Genomic DNA, 16722 nt, shown 5'->3' on the forward strand with positions numbered 1-16722 from the left:
GGCCTGGGGCGGGGTCAGGGGCGGGGCTAGGGGCGGGGCTAGGGGCGAAGCTAGCCGGAAGCCGAGCCCAGGCCGCAGGTGCTCCGGGGGCGCCGCCGGAGGGCGTGCAAACTGCCGGGAAGGATGGCAGTAGGTGCGGCGGGAGCGAGAGGGCCCGCAGGGGAGAGGGGACCGCGGAAAGAGAAGCGTGTGAGGGAGGGCGTAGCAGGGGCGGAGGCGCTGGGAAGGGGCGCTGCGAGGGAGAGGAGCTGTCAGGCTCGAGGGGCGGCTGGGGAGAGAGGCCGAAGGAGTCGCTGGGCCCTGGGGGGGTCCCAGGCGTGAGAGCGGGGGTCCTCCACCAAGACCGCGCAGGGACGGGCTCGGGCGCAGAAGCGGGGCCGGAGCCTCCGGACGCGCCTGGGTCTCATCCGAGAGTTGAGGCGGCCTGCAGGGGTGGGGTGGGGGGGCGCTGCGGAGCTCCCCGCTGGTCCCTCCAGTTCGCGCCTGGGCGAGGCGGGTCTGGCTGCGCGCACAGGTGCGGGCGGGAGAGCAGAGCCGCGCCTGATGGGTTCCTTCATTCAGCGCCTGTTTATGTGCCCGAAGCCTGCGGTGCGCAGGACGCAGACAGAGGTGCCTGGCCGGCCGCCTGGAGCTGTCCCTCCCGCAGAGTGATGGAAAGGAACAGCAGCAGGAAAAACGGCCTCCATCCACCCTCTTCCAAAGGGGTCGCCCCAGCCAGGGAAGCCCCATTTCGGAGGTGGCCCCCCGTGGGCCCAACTGAAGGAGCCTATAGGCACCCAGGCTCAAGCCTTCAAAGCCCAGGGCCTCTGGAGGGGGCCCTTGCTCCGTGTGGGGTCTCCCCAAGAAGGAGCCAGGGATGCAGATCGGGGCTGCGGATGGAACCCGAGCCCCCACGAGTCCCGGAGGGAAAGAGAAACTGAGCCCATGGCCAAGGACAGGGTTTAATTCTAAAGCGAGAAGACCGGGCCACACACGATGGTCCCGCGAGCTGGGGCCCAGCGTCTGGGGGGCGGGGGGCGCGTGGGCAGGCAGGCTCTACTTGGAGGCCAGCTTCTTGGACTTGCTCTGGGAGGAAGGGGCCTCCGACTGGTGCAGGGAGGCATCCTGATGCCTTTCTGTTTCAGCTGATTGTAGTAGTCGGCTCGCTCAGAGATGATCCTCTGGGGAGGAGCACAGGCCGAGGCTGCAGGGGCGCACTCCCCCTCCCCCTCCCCCCACCACCAAGGGCAGCCGGCAGCAGGGCCTGCACGGAGCTCCGAGCACTGACACCAGCTCTCCAGGGGGAAAAGCTGTGGTCTTGCAGCACTTGCGAACTTCTGTGCAGAAAACACTCCCACCGCTGCTGGTCAGGCCCCCGGAGATGAAGCCCACAGAACTCGGAGTGGGGAAGAGAGCCCCTCCCCCCACGGGCGGCGGGCCGCGGTGGCTCTCCCCTGAAGCTGTACTAGGTCCCCTGGGAATCTCCAGCAGCCCCGGACCGAGAGACCTCAGAGGCCACGGAGCCTGTCCCTCCAGGCCCTTCTGTCCTGCCCCCTCCCTCACCTCTCCTGTTTCATCACCGGTCACTGTTTTGTGTCCTTTGTGTCGACACTGGCAGGGGAAAGGATTCTTCCCTGACTACTGGGTGGTACCCAGGACCCTTCCCTCCCTCTCTCTCCCCTCCCTCTCTCTCCCTCTCCTCCCCCTCCTCTCTCCCTCTCCTCCCCCTCCTCTCTCCCTCTCCTCCCCCTTTTCTTCTCTGCCCCCTCCCTCTCCCTCTCCCCCAAGCAACGGTAGCCAGGCTGCAGAGACCTCCTCCAGGTCCTCATGCAAGGACCCCTCCCCTGAGACCTTTGCCACCCTGCAGGATCGCCACTGGCCACGGACCCACCCCCACGGCGCAGAGGAAAGAAATCAGGTCTCAGGGAAACGCGGGGCGCTGGAAGGGGACAGGCCCTGGTGGCAAGCGCCCTGCCGTGGGAGGCTTGCAGCATGGGGACCGAAGCAGCCCCTGTGAGCAGCACACCGGGCCGCACAGAGCACATATGGGTCAGGGGCTCGGCTCCCAGGGCCCTCTCCCCACCACGCCCCGAGGCAGACGTGCTGTCTCCCACGTGCAGAGGGAAACTCCATGGCTCTGAACTCAAGTGACCCGGCCACAGCTTCTCAGCCGAGGACCACAGGGGTGGTGACTGACCCCTACCGGCCCCAAAGTCTGCACCATGTTCCCTGCACCACCGTGCCCCTGTGAGACCTCTGTTTGGGGTCAGCAAGATGACAGCGCGGGCCAAGGCCAGGGAGGGGTCTGTGCCAGGGTCCTGCGTGAACAGATGACTATCCCAGCTGAGGCCACGCCAAGGTGCTGAGAAGCATCCCTGAAGAGGCTGGGTGGGCCAGGGTCCCTGCTGCGGGGGAACCTCCAGGACTCCAGCAGCTCGGCCCCCCGCCCCTCTGCATCCCCCGCGGACTTGCTGCTGGGGGTCACCGAAGGCCGAGAGCGGCTAGCCTCGCCAACTGTACAACATCGCCACCCTTTCAGGGGGTCCGGTCCCCCTCTGCCTGAGCAGAGAGTAAGGATGATCCCCGCCCGGGTGACGGCGAACAGTAACACAGAACCAGAATGGGGGTCCGTGGCATCCATGCTGGCTTCTCCCCTCCGCCTCTGGCTGCAAATTAGTCAGCTCCCGCCCGGAGACACGGCCTCGGGGACAAGGAGGCAGCCCCAGCACCAAATGTACCTGCAAGGCCTCCAGAATGTCATTGTCAGAGATCTCAGTGGCCAAGGACTTGATCCCGGGGGTGCTGAAGGTGGCCTGGATGATGTTGTTTCTTAGTCTTTCGAGCTGTGAGCAAAGGGAAGGAGCGGGGGAGTCACCACCCCGCTTGAAGCTTTTCAGAAGGTAGACGTGCCCTCACTTTTCACAGCCTCAGAAACTGGAAGAGGTCGGGAGAGGCCGGCTGGTCTGCCCGGGAGCTACAAGGGGCCGGATCCAAACCCAGGCCCAGGGGGGCCTGACACCAAGGCTTTAAGACTTTCTACTGCTTTTTTTTTTTCCTTTGTAATTGAAAAGGAAATGGTTTTAAAAGGCAGGAGGGGGGGGTACCAGAGCTCTGAACAACCCCCCACCGGGCCACCCCCTTCCCCTAGGGAACTGGCACAGCCCCCTCCCGACCCCAGGGTGCCCTGCGAGCCTGTCAGCCCCTCCCTGTTAGCATTGGAGGGGGCACTTGGGGGTCCCTCCCTCCTTGCCTCCTGCTGCTGGCGGTAACTAGCCGCTGACAGGGCATTAACCGGGTGTGGACGGGGACGGGGCTCAGGCTGTCTGGTCTCGCTGCCATCGGCCTGGCTGTGCACGTGCAGGGCCCCAGCCCGCCTCCACCCGCCTGTACCCCACAAGCCCTCAGACAGGGCCCCCCGAGTTCTGACGGCGGCACGCTAGCAGCTCCTCAGCCCCCACGTCTGGAAGCCCTGACAGAGCAGGAGGGCCAAGGGGGAACCAGCCTGAAGAGGCTGCAGGAGGGTCCACTTTGGCTCCGGGACAGAGGGGACGTTAGGAGCCCCGGGACCTTGAGGGGGGGGCTCCCATGTTTTCCAGTGTGGACCGATGCCAGCTCGGTGCTGGCACCGCACTGATGTGGGGGTCTTGCCCTCTCTACTGGAGGTGCCCGTCAGCTGGGGGTGTCCGGCCACAGTGCCCCACGCCCGGGCTGTCTCAGGCATCACTGGCAGGTCCTGGCACCCCTTCCTGCCAACCCCAGGCCTAGGCTCACCCTCTCAGCACAGCGCTCCAGGCCCTACTAGACAGACTTGAGACCCCAGCACCCCTTTAACGCTCCAGCTGGGTGGGACACCACTTGATGAAAGATAGCAGGTATGGGGAGGGGGCTCGGTGATGCCCTCAGAGCCGCCCAGCAGGAGGCTGGCCCCCCACGGGGAGTTGGGCGCACCTGGGTGGCCACAGGCACTCTGGGTGGGAAAGAGAGAGGACCTTTCCCTTTGCCGCTTTTTGGATTCTAAATCAAGTCAGCTCTTCCGCGGGTTTCCTTTTCCGCCTGGGGGTGGGGGGGAGGTCCCTCATAGCAGAGGGCACCTCGGCCTCCCTCTGTGCCTCTGCTCACGTCCCGTCCCATGTAGGGGCTCCGATATGGGATCCTGTTCTTCAAATCCCAGCACCACCCCTGCGCGGCCCTGGGGGCTCAGACGCGTTACTTAACCTCCCCTGCTGCGGGTGCCTTTACGTACACAGTGAGGACGCTGAGAATACCTGCTTGTAGCTTTGTGCACGAGGTGAGAAGACTTCAACGAGCTGCTTAGAACGGTGTCGGACCCATGGCAAGCACCCCGTAGCTTGCAAGGAGATGGTGGCGCTACTAGCATACCCCCTGACCGCAGAGCCCCCCTTCCTGGCCAGCCAAGCCCTGGTGCCCACTCCCAGCACAAGCCAAGGCAGCGACTCCATCCACGAAGCGGGCGAGGCTGCCCCCGCCTCGGGGCCGAAGTGTGCAAGGCCCCTCACACCTCTGCTGTCTCCACCACCATTTCTGGAGTGCAACTCTGCGCCAGGGGGGCCGGGGTACGAGGGGGGAAGAGCCTGAGCCCCTGCTCACTCCCTGAGCTCCCCAGGCCGGGGCGCCCTGGCTCTGCACGCAGGGGCCTACCCGGGACTGCGCGCTCTCCAGGGCCACGCGGGCCTGCAGCTCCGCCTGCTGGATCATCTCGTTCCTGCTCCCCATCTCCTCCTGCAGCCACTTCTGTCTCTGCAGCTGGCCCTCCTTCTGGCTCACCTGGTCCTGCAGCTGGCTGACCTTGGCCTCCAGCTCCGAGATGACATGTTCCTGCTTGGTGAGTCTGCTCTGCAGCTCCGCCACTTGCTGCGGGGGCGGGGGGGGGGGGGGGGGAGGGAGGACGGGGGAGTAGGGTCGCCCGTGTTCCCCGCCCCTTTGTCCCCCCAAGACGGCCGGCGTCACCGAGTTCAAGCCAGATGTGGAGCCAGCAGTGGCGAGGAGCCTCTGTGTGCACCTGCGTTCCAGCCACTGCTGATGGGGGTGCCGCCTGACGGAGGGGGGCCCCTGACTGACTGCGAAGGGGGTTCGCGGCTCATGTCCCCCACGCTGCGTCAGGACTTACAGCAAAAACAGCAAGATCTGGCTGACCGTTTAACCACGCCTGGCGGTCACCTGGTGGAGGAGAAAGTTGTCCTTCTCCATGAGGCCCATCATCTCTCCGTGTTTCTTGTCTTCCCTGAGGTTGGAGAACTGGAAGGCAGAAGGGGGGTTGGCTCAGGGAACGGGAGGACGGACGGGACACCGGTGTCCACCCGTCTCCCCGAGCCCCAGTGCCACAGAAGCCGCAGGACCCCTGCCAAGGGCAGGGAGAAGGACGGGGGGCCTGCAAACACGCAGGGAGCTGGGCAGGGCCAAGGAGGATGGGTGCTGAGCCAGCGGCGGGGAAAGCTGACGAGCCCAGCTCCCTCCCGGAGTCCCCCAGGCTCAGGAGTTGGAGGTGCGGCTGCTTCTGGGTGTAGAGCCTCATGTGGGGTGGGGGTCGGTGGTGACTATCTCAGGAACCGAGTGGCAGACCGGTCCCCAACCTTGAGCGGCGAGGAGCCTGCCCCTTGTCCGCCTGGCGGGAGGCTGGGGGCCGGGGTTTGGCAGAGGGGCTCCGGCGGGGGAGGTGCCAGGCTCAGTGTGGGGGTGGTGGCCCCAGGCTCCAGATGTGGGCTCCCCCCCCCCACCGGGCCTCCCGCAACACCAGCAGCTGGGCCTTCACATCACAGGCAAGAAACCCTCCCAGGTGCCAGATTCCGGGGCAATCTGAGCAAATTAAGAGGAAAGCCCTAACGAGACGACCTTGAACGCTGGGCTGACGGGGGTCCGTGTGCCCTTGTGCGTGAAGCACAAAATGAGCACCGCGTGGCCACTCCACTCGGCCCTGACGCCGGAGCAAAGCTTTCTCGCGAACGACAGAGACCGAGGCGGAGGGACACAGGACACCTGCAGGAGAGAGAGGGATGTTGCAGCAATTAAGCCAGGCAGCCAGGAGTGTTGCGCGAGGTCAGACCGGCCACGGATCTTGAGGTAAAGAAGATACAAGGACGTTCGGAGAACAAGGTGGATCGGGGAAGCGTCAGTGTGACAAAGGCAGGAGGGAGGAGGCTGCGGAGAAAGTGCGGAGAACGAGGAAAGCACGGCAGACGGACCAGGAGACAGAAGAGGAGGGGGAACCAGGTCTAGAGACGCCAGGAGGACGGAAGGTTTGAGAGACAAGAGGAGGAAACAAAAAACCGAGATAAACGTGAGCTTCCAGAACCACAGGACACGCGTTCCCGGTTGGTCCCGGAGAGCCCAGGACCGTGAACGGGCCGCGATGGCACAAGTCCGCCAGCTTTCAGGGCACCGGGGACCAGGACGGCACCGCGGCCACCCGGCCTGGGCCCGGGCGAGCGAGAGGCGGGGACACACTGACGGAAGGCGCCGTCCCAGCCACACTCTGCCGCCAAGTAGAAGCAGGCCGTTCGCGGAGTGCGGTGTCCCCCCAGTTTACACATACTCGTTTTTTTATCAAAAGATCGTTGCAGGATGCGCGCTCATGAAGACGCGGGAGTAGGTCAGAAGAGAGAATGGACCTTAATCCTCATTCCGGAAGCCCGTGTTTCAGCCCCAGGCGGGCGTGTGCTGCTGACAACGTGCCTCCACCCCCACCCCCCTGGGGGTCCTGGGTGGGGGACACCGGTGGGAGGCGGACCTCCCTGCGTTGGGGACCCCAGGCAGGGGAGGAAGGAGGAAGCAATAGATAATGTGATGATGCAGAAAGTTCCAGAATGGGCGTTGGAAGCATGCCGTCCGGGAACCTGCAGAGCGATTCCTAAGGAAGAGTTGAGAGCGGTCGCCACGGGGGAGGGGCGCGTGAGGGGGAGGAGGGTGGACACACCTATTGGGGCGAGGAGCCTGTGGGACTCCTTGATTCTTTACGCTGCGAGTGTGAAAAACTTCGAGAAAACACGGTGCTCAGCTAGGGGCGGGTGGACGCGGGGCGGGGGGTCCTGGGAAGTGGCCCGGAGCCGAGCGGCCCAGGGTGGATGGTGCGGGGCTGCCCGGGCTCCCAGCTCCCAGTGCCAGGGTGACAGGGGCACGGCCACCTTGTTGGACATGGCGCGAAGCTGGTCCTCCCGCTCCCGAAGCTCCCTCTGCAGGGCCTCGCTCTCTGTGTGCACCTGCCGCAGCCGGGACTCCTGGAAACCCACTCGGCGTTGTAAGGACGTGATGGCACCTGAGTGAGCGCCGCGGAGGAGAGGAGCGAGAGCAGGGGCCTGAGAAGCCGGGCTGAGGGTGGCGGCCTTCCGCCCCGCGGGCCTCGGTCCCCTGGGCTCCCCCCCACACCCGAGGCTCCCAGGCCCTGGGGCCGCACCTGTCGCGAGCGAGTATCTGGTCCTGGTCACCTGCAGCTTGTCCTGGAGCTCCCAGATCACCTGCTCGTACTCTTCCAGCTGGGCCACCAGCTCCCGCTCGAAGGCCTCTTCCAGGGAGCTCGAACTTCTCTTAGACTGAGCCTCGGCCCCCTGCACCTCCTCCTCCTCCAGCTGCTCCACCTCCACCTCAACCCCCTCCTCGGGCGCAGCCTCCCCGCTGCCCGTTCCGCCTTCTGCTTCTCTGGCCTCGTCTCCTTGGCTGCCATCCACTTCCAGGTCCTTGCCCCTATGGGTCGCGGAACACTCGTCCTGCGGCTGGGACACGGAAGGCACGCCGGGCAGGAGTGCACTGGGCGTGGGGCCGTGGCCCCCCAGCCGGGGCAGGGTCAGCCTCGTCCACTCGGAGACCCTGGCACCCCCCGGGGCAGGGGGGCTGGAGTCCCGCCACCCTGCACCTGTTCCCCCCAGGTGTGTCTGAGGGCCTACGACTGGGGAATGGCCAGCAGGTGAGAGCTACGGGTGGGACACCGTGGCCTGGGCCCCGCCCGGCTGCCCTGCAGATGTGGCCCGGGGTCAGGCCTCCCCCCGCCCCCCCCCCCCCATTTCCCAACAGGCCCGCACCTGCCTTCTGTGCTGCAACTCCTCCTCGTCTCTGAAGAAGGTTCTCAGGATGCTCAGCTTCCCCAAGGGCTTTGGTGCAGACTCTGAGGGCTCCTCCTGTAAGACGCCTGCGTGAGCCTGCCTCGGCTCCCCCGGGGGGTGAGACCTGTCCTTCTGGAAGGGGACAGCAGCCTCTCCATGTTGCAGGGGAGGGAGGGGAGCCAGTGTCCTCCTGCCAAGGGTGCTGTGTTGCTGAGAAGGGGGGCGGTGGCCTGCACGTGAGCAGGCCCATGTTTCCTGTGGCTCACAGCTCTCTAAGCGCCCCCGGGGGGGCTGGGGAGCAGGGAAGGCAGGCTGACACCCCCAGGCCCCCCGGAGATTCCTGCTGCCCCTGCCTGCTGGCACCGTGCCATCGGCGTCTGGTCCAGCTCTCTCTGGTGGCATCTCGGGGGTCCCCACCCCTGCCTCATGTGTGCCCCCAGCATAATGCTGGGCTGTATCCTCAGGGATGAAAGAAATCAAGTTTTAGAAAGACCAGGCGACTGCTTCCCCCGGCCCTACCGACACCTGCCTGGTTCAGCCCTCTGTCCAGACCTGGGAAGGGGCAGCACCCACCCGCCCTGCTTTATAGGCAAGGACACTGAATGTCCTGCAGGCAGAACAGACCTGGCTCAACTGAGCCGCCACGCCCACCGGGTCCATGTCTCAGCCCCGGACACCACCTTCAGGGCTCCTTCCATCCTTCAGGATCTCGGAGGATCCTCATCTTACGGGAAGGAAGCGGAGTCCAGACAGACACACGGCCCGCCCCAGGGACCAAGCAAGCGGGCAGCAAAGCACAGGGGTCTGTTTCTACGCGGAGCCCCTGCCCCCACCAGGACGTGGCAGGCTTCCGGGACGACGGGCCACTTGCGGGGGGGGGCCCGAGGGCTGCCCGGAGCTTTGGACCCTTGGCAGCAGAGCTCGTGGCTCAGGCCCCCTGCTCACCCCGTGCCCTGACATACCAATATCTCTTGGCTTTTGCTTTGGAGGAGGAATTTCAGCTGCTTCTTCAAGGCCTCCCTCTCCTCCTGGAGGGCCGAGACCTCCTCGTCTTTCTTCCGAAGCAGGGCCTCCAGCTGGGACAGGCGCTGCACCTCCTCCCCCAGCGTGCGCAGGCAGTGATCCTGCACAGAAGCGCAGGTGGCCCCCATGTGCCACTCGAGCCCCTCCCGGGCCCACCCTCTCGGGGCACCTGCAGACCAGCAGCTCTGAGCCCAGGAAGGGCAGGTCTGCCGTTCAGGCACCCTGAAATCCCAGCCACCCCTGCCTAAGGGCAAGTCCCAAATCCTTGCCTGGGGGGGGTGGGCTCCTGGTACCTGCCCTTCAGGCCTGGCCCCAGCCACCCACCCCCGCCCTGGGGCCTTGTCAGAGAGCCCCGCCCTCTGCCCCTCCACCTTCTGTGCTCAAAATCTCTGTGCCCCCAGTTCCTCAGAGTCGGAGACACGATACAGATGTTTTTGGACAAACGGAAACCGGAGGACTTGCCACCAGATCTGAGCTGAGGCCGGAGGGAGGTGGTCCAGGCACAGGTGCCAGAGGAAAAGGAGGCAGCTAGGAAGCCCTCCAGATGTTTGGGATTTAAGTGCCAGGCTTCCACGGGGCCCACGAGTCAAAGAAGCAGATGCGCCAAGGAGGTTAGAAGTTTGAAACGGAACAATGATCAACATCAAGACATATGGAGATTTGTAGGGTGAGGCCGAGGCCACGGAGGGCACGGATTCCGAGCCCCACGCGCACCGACTGGGGCCCGCAGGGAACCAACGGGCTAGCCATCCACCTCAGGGCTTCAGAGAAGAGCTGAGGCTGTGGCAGAGGAGAGGGTGGACGAAGATCTGGGAGGGTGGGGAGGGGAGAGGGGGCGGAGCCAGCAGCATGGCGGGGGCGGAGCCAACAGGGGGCGGAGCCAGCAGCGTGGCGGGAGGGCGGAGCCAGCAGCATGGCGGGGGGGAAGGGGCGGAGCCAGCAGCATGGCGGGCGGGCGGAGCCAGCAGGAGGACAGAGCCAGCAGCATGACAGGAGGGCGGAGCCAGCAGCATGGGGGGAGGGGCGGAGCCAGCAGCATGGCGGGAGGGCGGAGCCAGCAGCATGGCGGGGGGCGGAGCCAGCAATATGGCGGGGGGAGGGGCGGAGCCAGCAGCAAGACGGGGGCGGGAGCATCTGAAAGAATGAGGAACTGCTTATACAATTACGTTAAAATGATTTTGCCAAAATCGCACCTCTTTCCCCTGCCATAGTGATCGAGACCCACGCATGTGTCCCAAACTGGACAGCGGTGGCTGGAAAGGGGATGTTCGGTGCGACTGGGGGCTTGTGGCTGCAGGTGGCTCTCTGGCCTCCCTCCAGTGATGAAGCATCACCTCGGCCAGTTCAGACCAGGCGGAGATGAGGGAAAGACAGCCCTAAGGACACCTTCCGAGTTCCTGGAGGCAGCCAAGCCTGCAGCCCTTCCCCAGGCCCGTTCACATCCGCCTTTGGTAATACCCCTTCCCGCTGTTTGCATAAGAACACCATGTTGCAAAGGACATTCTTTTACACAGATCTGTGTAGCTCTAGCTAATTAGAGCCTCAGGCTTTCCCCAAAGTGGTCCCAGGATATCAACACTTTCAAAGTTGTGAAACCTATCAGAAAATGTGAGGCAGAGTTTCGGGAATCAAAGGTAACACAAAGACCCGTGGACCCACACCCTCAGGGTTTTGTGTGCCCACCAGCTACTCAACATTTTGTGTGCTCATTTCCATGACGGCCATGAAAGCTTCACCAGCTTTAAGACAACTACAGAAGCAGGTTCTAAGAAAAGACTATTAACGTTGATAAACACCTAGCAGGACAGATGGAGAGAAACAGAGAGGGCAGGAGTTAGCACCGTCAGGAATGGAAAAGAGGCATGCTTTCTCTCTGCAGAAATTAGAGGGGTAATAAAACACCATCCTGTACAGGACTAGGCCAATAAATTTGAAAATTTACATGAAACAGACACATTCCTAAAAAAAAAAAAAAAACAACAACAAAAAAAACCATCGGTTCCCCAAACTGAAACAAGAGGGAGAAGGAACTCTGAATATCTTTCAAGGAAGTGACTTCATTATTTGTAAAACCTTCTCTCTGAGGACTCTACAGGAGTCCTCAGTGATGAATTCTTCACCAATCTCGTGTAGACCCTTCCAGAGGATAGAGAACGGAAGGGAGAAAATGCCTCCCAACTTTTCGATGGTTTTTAAAAAAACTTTTTAAGTTTATTATTTATTTTGAGAGAGAGAGAGAATCCCAAGCAGGCTCGGCATTGTCAGCATGGAGCCCGATGCGGGGTTCAAACCCATGAACAGTGAGATCATGCTCTGAGCCGAGATCCAGAGTCAGGCGCTTAACCGACTGAGCCACAGGGGCATCACTTGGTGGTTTGTTTTGAGGCCAGACTTACTCTGACACCAAAAGCAAACAAGAGAATTACCAGACAGGTAAATTACTGGCCGTTCTCTGTCACAAACAAGGATGCAGAGAATCAAATCCCAACAAACCAACTCGTAGGTAGATCTTTGCACACCAAGCTGGTGTTAATCTTTAAGAATACATCCTCCCAAGTGGAAATATCAGGTCAAAGGCATGTGAATGGTTGAGGTCATGACTCGTGCGGCCAGCTGCATGCCAGGGGGCGGGACCCACGCCAGCTTAACCCGCCGCCCACTGGGGTGAAGGCGCACGGGGGCTGCAGGGTTTGGAAACGTCTGATTCACGGAACCGGAAGAGGAGCTGGGGGTCAGCTTCGGCGCGTCTGGGGACCTGCCTGAAGAGCTGACCTGATCCAGGGACGAGAGCCCCCGGGGTGGCCGCGGCCCTCCTCTCCAGCAGGATGCGGAGCTGGGGCATGCGGCTCAGGGTCTGTGCCCAGGGCTCCGCACACGGCCGTACCTTCTCATGGATGACAGAGATGTACCAGGGCACGCGCTTTCTCAGCTGGCTGTGCGCCAGGACTGGGCTGCTGGGGACCGGGCTTATCATCCGGGATTCGCTTGTCCTCAAGTAGTTGAACTCACAGGCGCTCTTACTAAAGGGAAGGAGGCGCCCTGTCGAGAAGTGGGGGGCAGTCAGACGAGTCCCATGCTGAGCAGCCCCGGGGCCTTCCATGATCGTGTCCCCCCCCAGAAACCCTTCACTGCCCGGCCGGGCTCACCACACCCCTACTTGTGACCACCCTCGTCCGTCCTTCCCCACCTGCCCATGTGTGTGTTGAAGAAAGGGAGGGAAATAGTGAAAGCAGCCCTTCGAGATTCCGGGGCCTGGGGGCCAGGACAGCAGGGGTCATGCTGATGCCGCGGTGCGCCAGGTGGCCCAGACATTTGTGAGGGGTTTCCTGGCGTTCAGACAAAGGAGACCTCTGCGTGCAGAGATCGTCTTTGGATAAAGGAAAGAAAGTATATTCGTGTGTGGGAACAGTGTGTTCTACTCAAGGAGGGACGCACCCTGTGTCAGAGACACAGAGCCAGGCAGGTGGTCCCCACGGGGCAGGATCAGGGAGGCCTGGGGAGAGCAGGGGCCGGGGGAAGGTGCAGGCAGAGGCCTCGGGGCTGGCGTGATGAGGAGAGGACCCCGGTGGCAACTGGCCCTGCCCTCACCGTCCACCTGCTGGCTGGAGAATGGGTCCTGGGTCGCCTTCCAGGAATCGAGTGCCACGCGCAACTCCTCGGATAACTCGGCTGAGATGGCTGAACCTGCAGGGGGTTCAAGACGCCAGCCGATGGCCGCTAAGGCTACACCTTCCACGACCTCCAGGGCAGGGGCCATGCTTCCATTTCTTTGTAAACCTCGGGTGGGATTAAAGGGGCCGTGTCAGGGGACCTGCGGGAACGCCGGGACTGAACGGAGACACGGTTCCGTCCTCCTGCCCGCGTTGGTGTGCCGGCCCAGAGCAGCAGGTGCAGCTGAGTCTCTCCAAATGGAGGCACCCCTCCCCGGAAGGACCCCGCATCCCCTGGAAAAAAGGCTCAGCTTCATGGTATCTGAGAAGCCCCTCTGTCCCGAAGGGCAGACCCAGCTGCCCCCGACCTGTCACGGTTCACGCCACGAGCAGCATGCAGGACGCATTGTGGTCCCCCAGCCGTCCCGGCCAGCCCAGCCCACAGGTCCTGGATCAGGGGCACAGGCTGCTGAGGTTCCAGGCCTGACAAAGGGGAGCTGGTGGGGGCCCCCACCTCGGACACGAACAAGGCTCCTGTTCCCGGCCACAGCACTAAGCCTCCATTGCCCTGTCCCTACGGACAAGGTCATGTGTGGGCACGTGGGCCCAGTGCAGGCTGGGACCTGAGGGGTATGGGGTGCTGCCTGGCCTGGCCACTGGCCCTTGGTGACCACGGAGTGCCCGGCTGCCCTCTCAAAGCCTCCGGTTCTCCCGGGTCAGACGGGGCCCAGCACCACCAGGCGGCTGTCGGGCCCCACACAGGGGTTTGTTCCTGTCTTTGGCCTTATGACCCCTTTTTGGCAGCTTTCAGAATTTTCAACATTCTCCCCCCTCCCCCAAGCGTATTGATGCTGAGAGACTGAAAGAGAGGAGCTTACTCTCTGCAAAGAGAGAGGCTTCCTTCTCCTCCCTCCTCCCCACCCCTCCTCCTCCCCACCCTCCTCCTCCCACCCTCCTCCTCCCACCCTTCCCTCCTCCCACCCCTCCCTCCTCCCACCCTCCCCCTCCCACCTCCTCCTCCCACCCTCCCCCTCCCACCCTCCCCCTCCCACCCTCCCTCCCACCCTCCTCCTCCCACCCCTCCTCCTCCCACCCCTCCTCCTCCCACCCCTCCACCTCCCACCCCTCTCCTCCCACCCCTCTCCTCCCCTCCCCTCCCACCCTCCTCCCACCCTCCCCCTCCCCTCCCTCCTCCCACCCTTCCCTCCTCCCACCCCTCTCCTCCCACCCCTCCCCTCCCTCCTCCCACCCTTCCTCCTCCCACCGTTCCCTCCTCCCACCCCTCCCCCTCCCACCCTTCCCTCCTCCCACCCTTCCCTCCTCCCACCCCTCCTCCTCCCACCGCCCTCCTCCCACCCTTCCCTGCTCCCACCCCCTCCTCCCACCCCTCTTCCTCCCACCCCTCCTCCTCCCACCCCTCCTCCTCCCACCCTTTCCTCCTCCCACCCTTTCCTCCTCCCACCCCCCTCCTCCCACCCCTCCCCTCCCTACTCCCACCCTTCCTCCTCCCACCGTTCCCTCCTCCCACCCCTCCCCCTCCCACCCTTCCCTCCTCCCACCCTTCCCTCCTCCCACCCCTCCTCCTCCCACCGCCCTCCTCCCACCCTTCCCTGCTCCCACCCCCCTCCTCCCAACCCTCTTCCTCCCACCCCTCCTCCTCCCACCCCTCCTCCTCCCACCCCTCCTCCTCCCACCCTTTCCTCCTCCCACCCTTTCCTCCTCCCACCCCCCTCCTCCCACCCCTCCCTTCCCTCCTCCCACCCTTCCTCCTCCCACCATTCCCTCCTCCCACCCCTCCCCCTCCCACCCTTCCCTCCTCCCACCCCTCCTCCTCCCACTGCCCTCCTCCCACCCTTCCCTGCTCCCACCCCCCTCCTCCCACCCCTCCTCCTCCCACCCTTTCCTCCTCCCACCCTTTCCTCCTCCCACCCCTCCCCTCCCTCCTCCCACCCTTCCTCCTCCCACTATTCCCTCCTCCCACCCCTCCCCCTCCCACCCTTCCCTCCTCCCACCCTTCCCTCCTCCCACCCCTCCTCCTCCCACCACCCTCCTCCCACCCTTCCCTGCTCCCACCCCCCTCCTCCCAACCCTCTTCCTCCCACCCCTCCTCCTCCCACCCCTCCTCCTCCCACCCTTCCTCCTCCCACCCTTTCCTCCTCCCACCCTTTCCTCCTCCCACCCCCCTCCTCCCACCCCTCCCCTCCCTCCTCCCACCCTTCCTCCTCCCACCATTCCCTCCTCCCACCCCTCCCCCTCCCACCCTTCCCTCCTCCCACCCCTCCTCCTCCCACCGCCCTCCTCCCACCCTTCCCTGCTCCCACCCCCCTCCTCCCACCCCTCCTCCTCCCACCCTTTCCTCCTCCCACCCTTTCCTCCTCCCACCCCTCCCCTCCCTCCTCCCACCCCTCCTCCTCCCACCCTTCCCTCCTCCCACCCCTCCCCCTCCCATCCCTCCAGCCTCTGCCTCTGCTGCTGGTTCCAGCTGGGGCTCCTGCCCACACAGCGAGTTTCAGCAGCAGCAGCAACCGCGGCCACCGCGCACAGCCACCGCGGGCCGCCGCTCTGGCTGACATGTGCCAGCAGGGAAGGCCGCCCGACTCCATGGGGGAAGGAGGCGGTTTCACGCGGGAGCCCCCTGGTCGGTGGCTCTCACCGTAAGAACACATGGATGTGGCCCTGGTGTTGAACCGAGGGCAGTCAGGCCGCGCGAGGAACACCTTTCTCAGCGCCTCCAGTTCGGCCGTGAAGCTGGTGTCCTCGGCACTGGCGTCTTGCTTGCGTCCGTCCTGGCGGAGTGGGGACAACGAGACACTGAGAGAGGAGACCCTGGAAGCCGCCTGCCCCTCTCCCCGAGCACCGCGAGCTTCAGGACAGCGTGTGCACCGGCTGGAGACACTGCGGCATCCGCCTGGGGAGTCCTTGGGGACCCCGGGTTGGCTCTCTGGTCTCCTGGAGCCTGAGGTACATTCAGGGACCTGCCGGCTGTGCTTCCCCTCCCCCCCATCCTCTCCTCTCCCCGTTGGCTCCTCCTGGAGACCCCTCTGAGGAGGGCTCAAGGCGGACGGTGCCTCCTCGCTCACGGGCTCTGCACCCCCCAGAATCTGCCCTTCTGGGGCCATCACCGGAGCGTATCTGGAGGCCTTCGGTCGAGGGGCAGAAGCAGGCCGTCCGCCCGCCGGGACCCCGTACCATCTTCCCGTAGAAGCGGCTGAGGGCCCGAGCCGACTTGCTGAGGCCGCGCCACCCGCAGCTGCCGTGGCCGGCCACGCTCTGCAGGAGCAGCACGCCCTTCTCCAGCGGGTTGGGCTCCAGGCTGCGCTTCTTGGGGGGGAGGGCTCCGGCCCGCAGCATCCTCAGGGCAGGTGCAGAGACCGCGGTCGGGCGGCGGAAGGGCGCCGTGGGCGGTCGGCCTCTGCGGGCACGCCTGCTCAGGCCCGGGCGGGACCGGCTCCGGAAGCCCCGCGTCCTGTGGGATCCGGGGAGCGTGTGTGGCATCACTGACGTCTCCATAGAAACAGGCCGTGCCATTTGGCCTAATTTTCTGTGATTCGTCTTAACTTCCTGCCCGCGAGGGGACCCAGAAGCTGTTCCCAGGAGAGGCGGCCGAGGCCCCGGCAGCCCCGTCCCTTCTTGTCTCTGTCCTCGCCCCCCATCAGTGCCCTGCCTTTAAGTTTATTGTGACAGCACTCACGTGCGCACCAGCGGGGTAGGTGGGGAGGGGCAGAGAGAGAGACAGGGAGAGAGAGAGAGAATCCCAAGCAGGCTCTGCACTGTCAGCACAGAGCCCAACACGGGGCTCGGACTCACTGACTGTGAGATCATGACCTGAGCCGAAGTCGGACGCTTCACCGACTGAGCCACCCAGGCGCCCCTCTCCCCTGAATTTTTGGGACAGACTCTTAATCTACACTCCCTCCCTCCAAATTCATCACCGCCCGCGCAAGCCTGCTCCCTCACCGCACCGCTTGTCTGAGAGCGGGGCTCCGTTAGCACAGCCTGCAGCAAGGAGCGTGCGAGGC

At 64.3% G+C, this 16722-nt stretch overlaps 1 protein-coding gene across 1 annotated transcript; it reads right to left on the reverse strand.

Annotated features, from left to right (window-relative positions):
* Positions 1-927: 927 nt before the first annotated feature.
* CCDC27 (coiled-coil domain containing 27) lies at positions 928-16231 on the reverse strand. The gene is given in 13 exon segments (XM_047869979.1): positions 928-1094; positions 1097-1160; positions 2718-2822; positions 4639-4851; positions 5158-5235; positions 7119-7249; positions 7388-7703; positions 8010-8105; positions 8993-9154; positions 11938-12092; positions 12642-12737; positions 15357-15489; positions 15893-16231. Coding segments are annotated over 13 exon segments (1947 nt in total). The 3' UTR covers positions 928-1035.
* Positions 16232-16722: the final 491 nt, after the last annotated feature.

Source organism: Prionailurus viverrinus, chromosome C1, assembly GCF_022837055.1.
Source record: "Prionailurus viverrinus isolate Anna chromosome C1, UM_Priviv_1.0, whole genome shotgun sequence".
In the NCBI taxonomy this organism is placed as follows: Eukaryota; Metazoa; Chordata; class Mammalia; order Carnivora; family Felidae; genus Prionailurus; species Prionailurus viverrinus.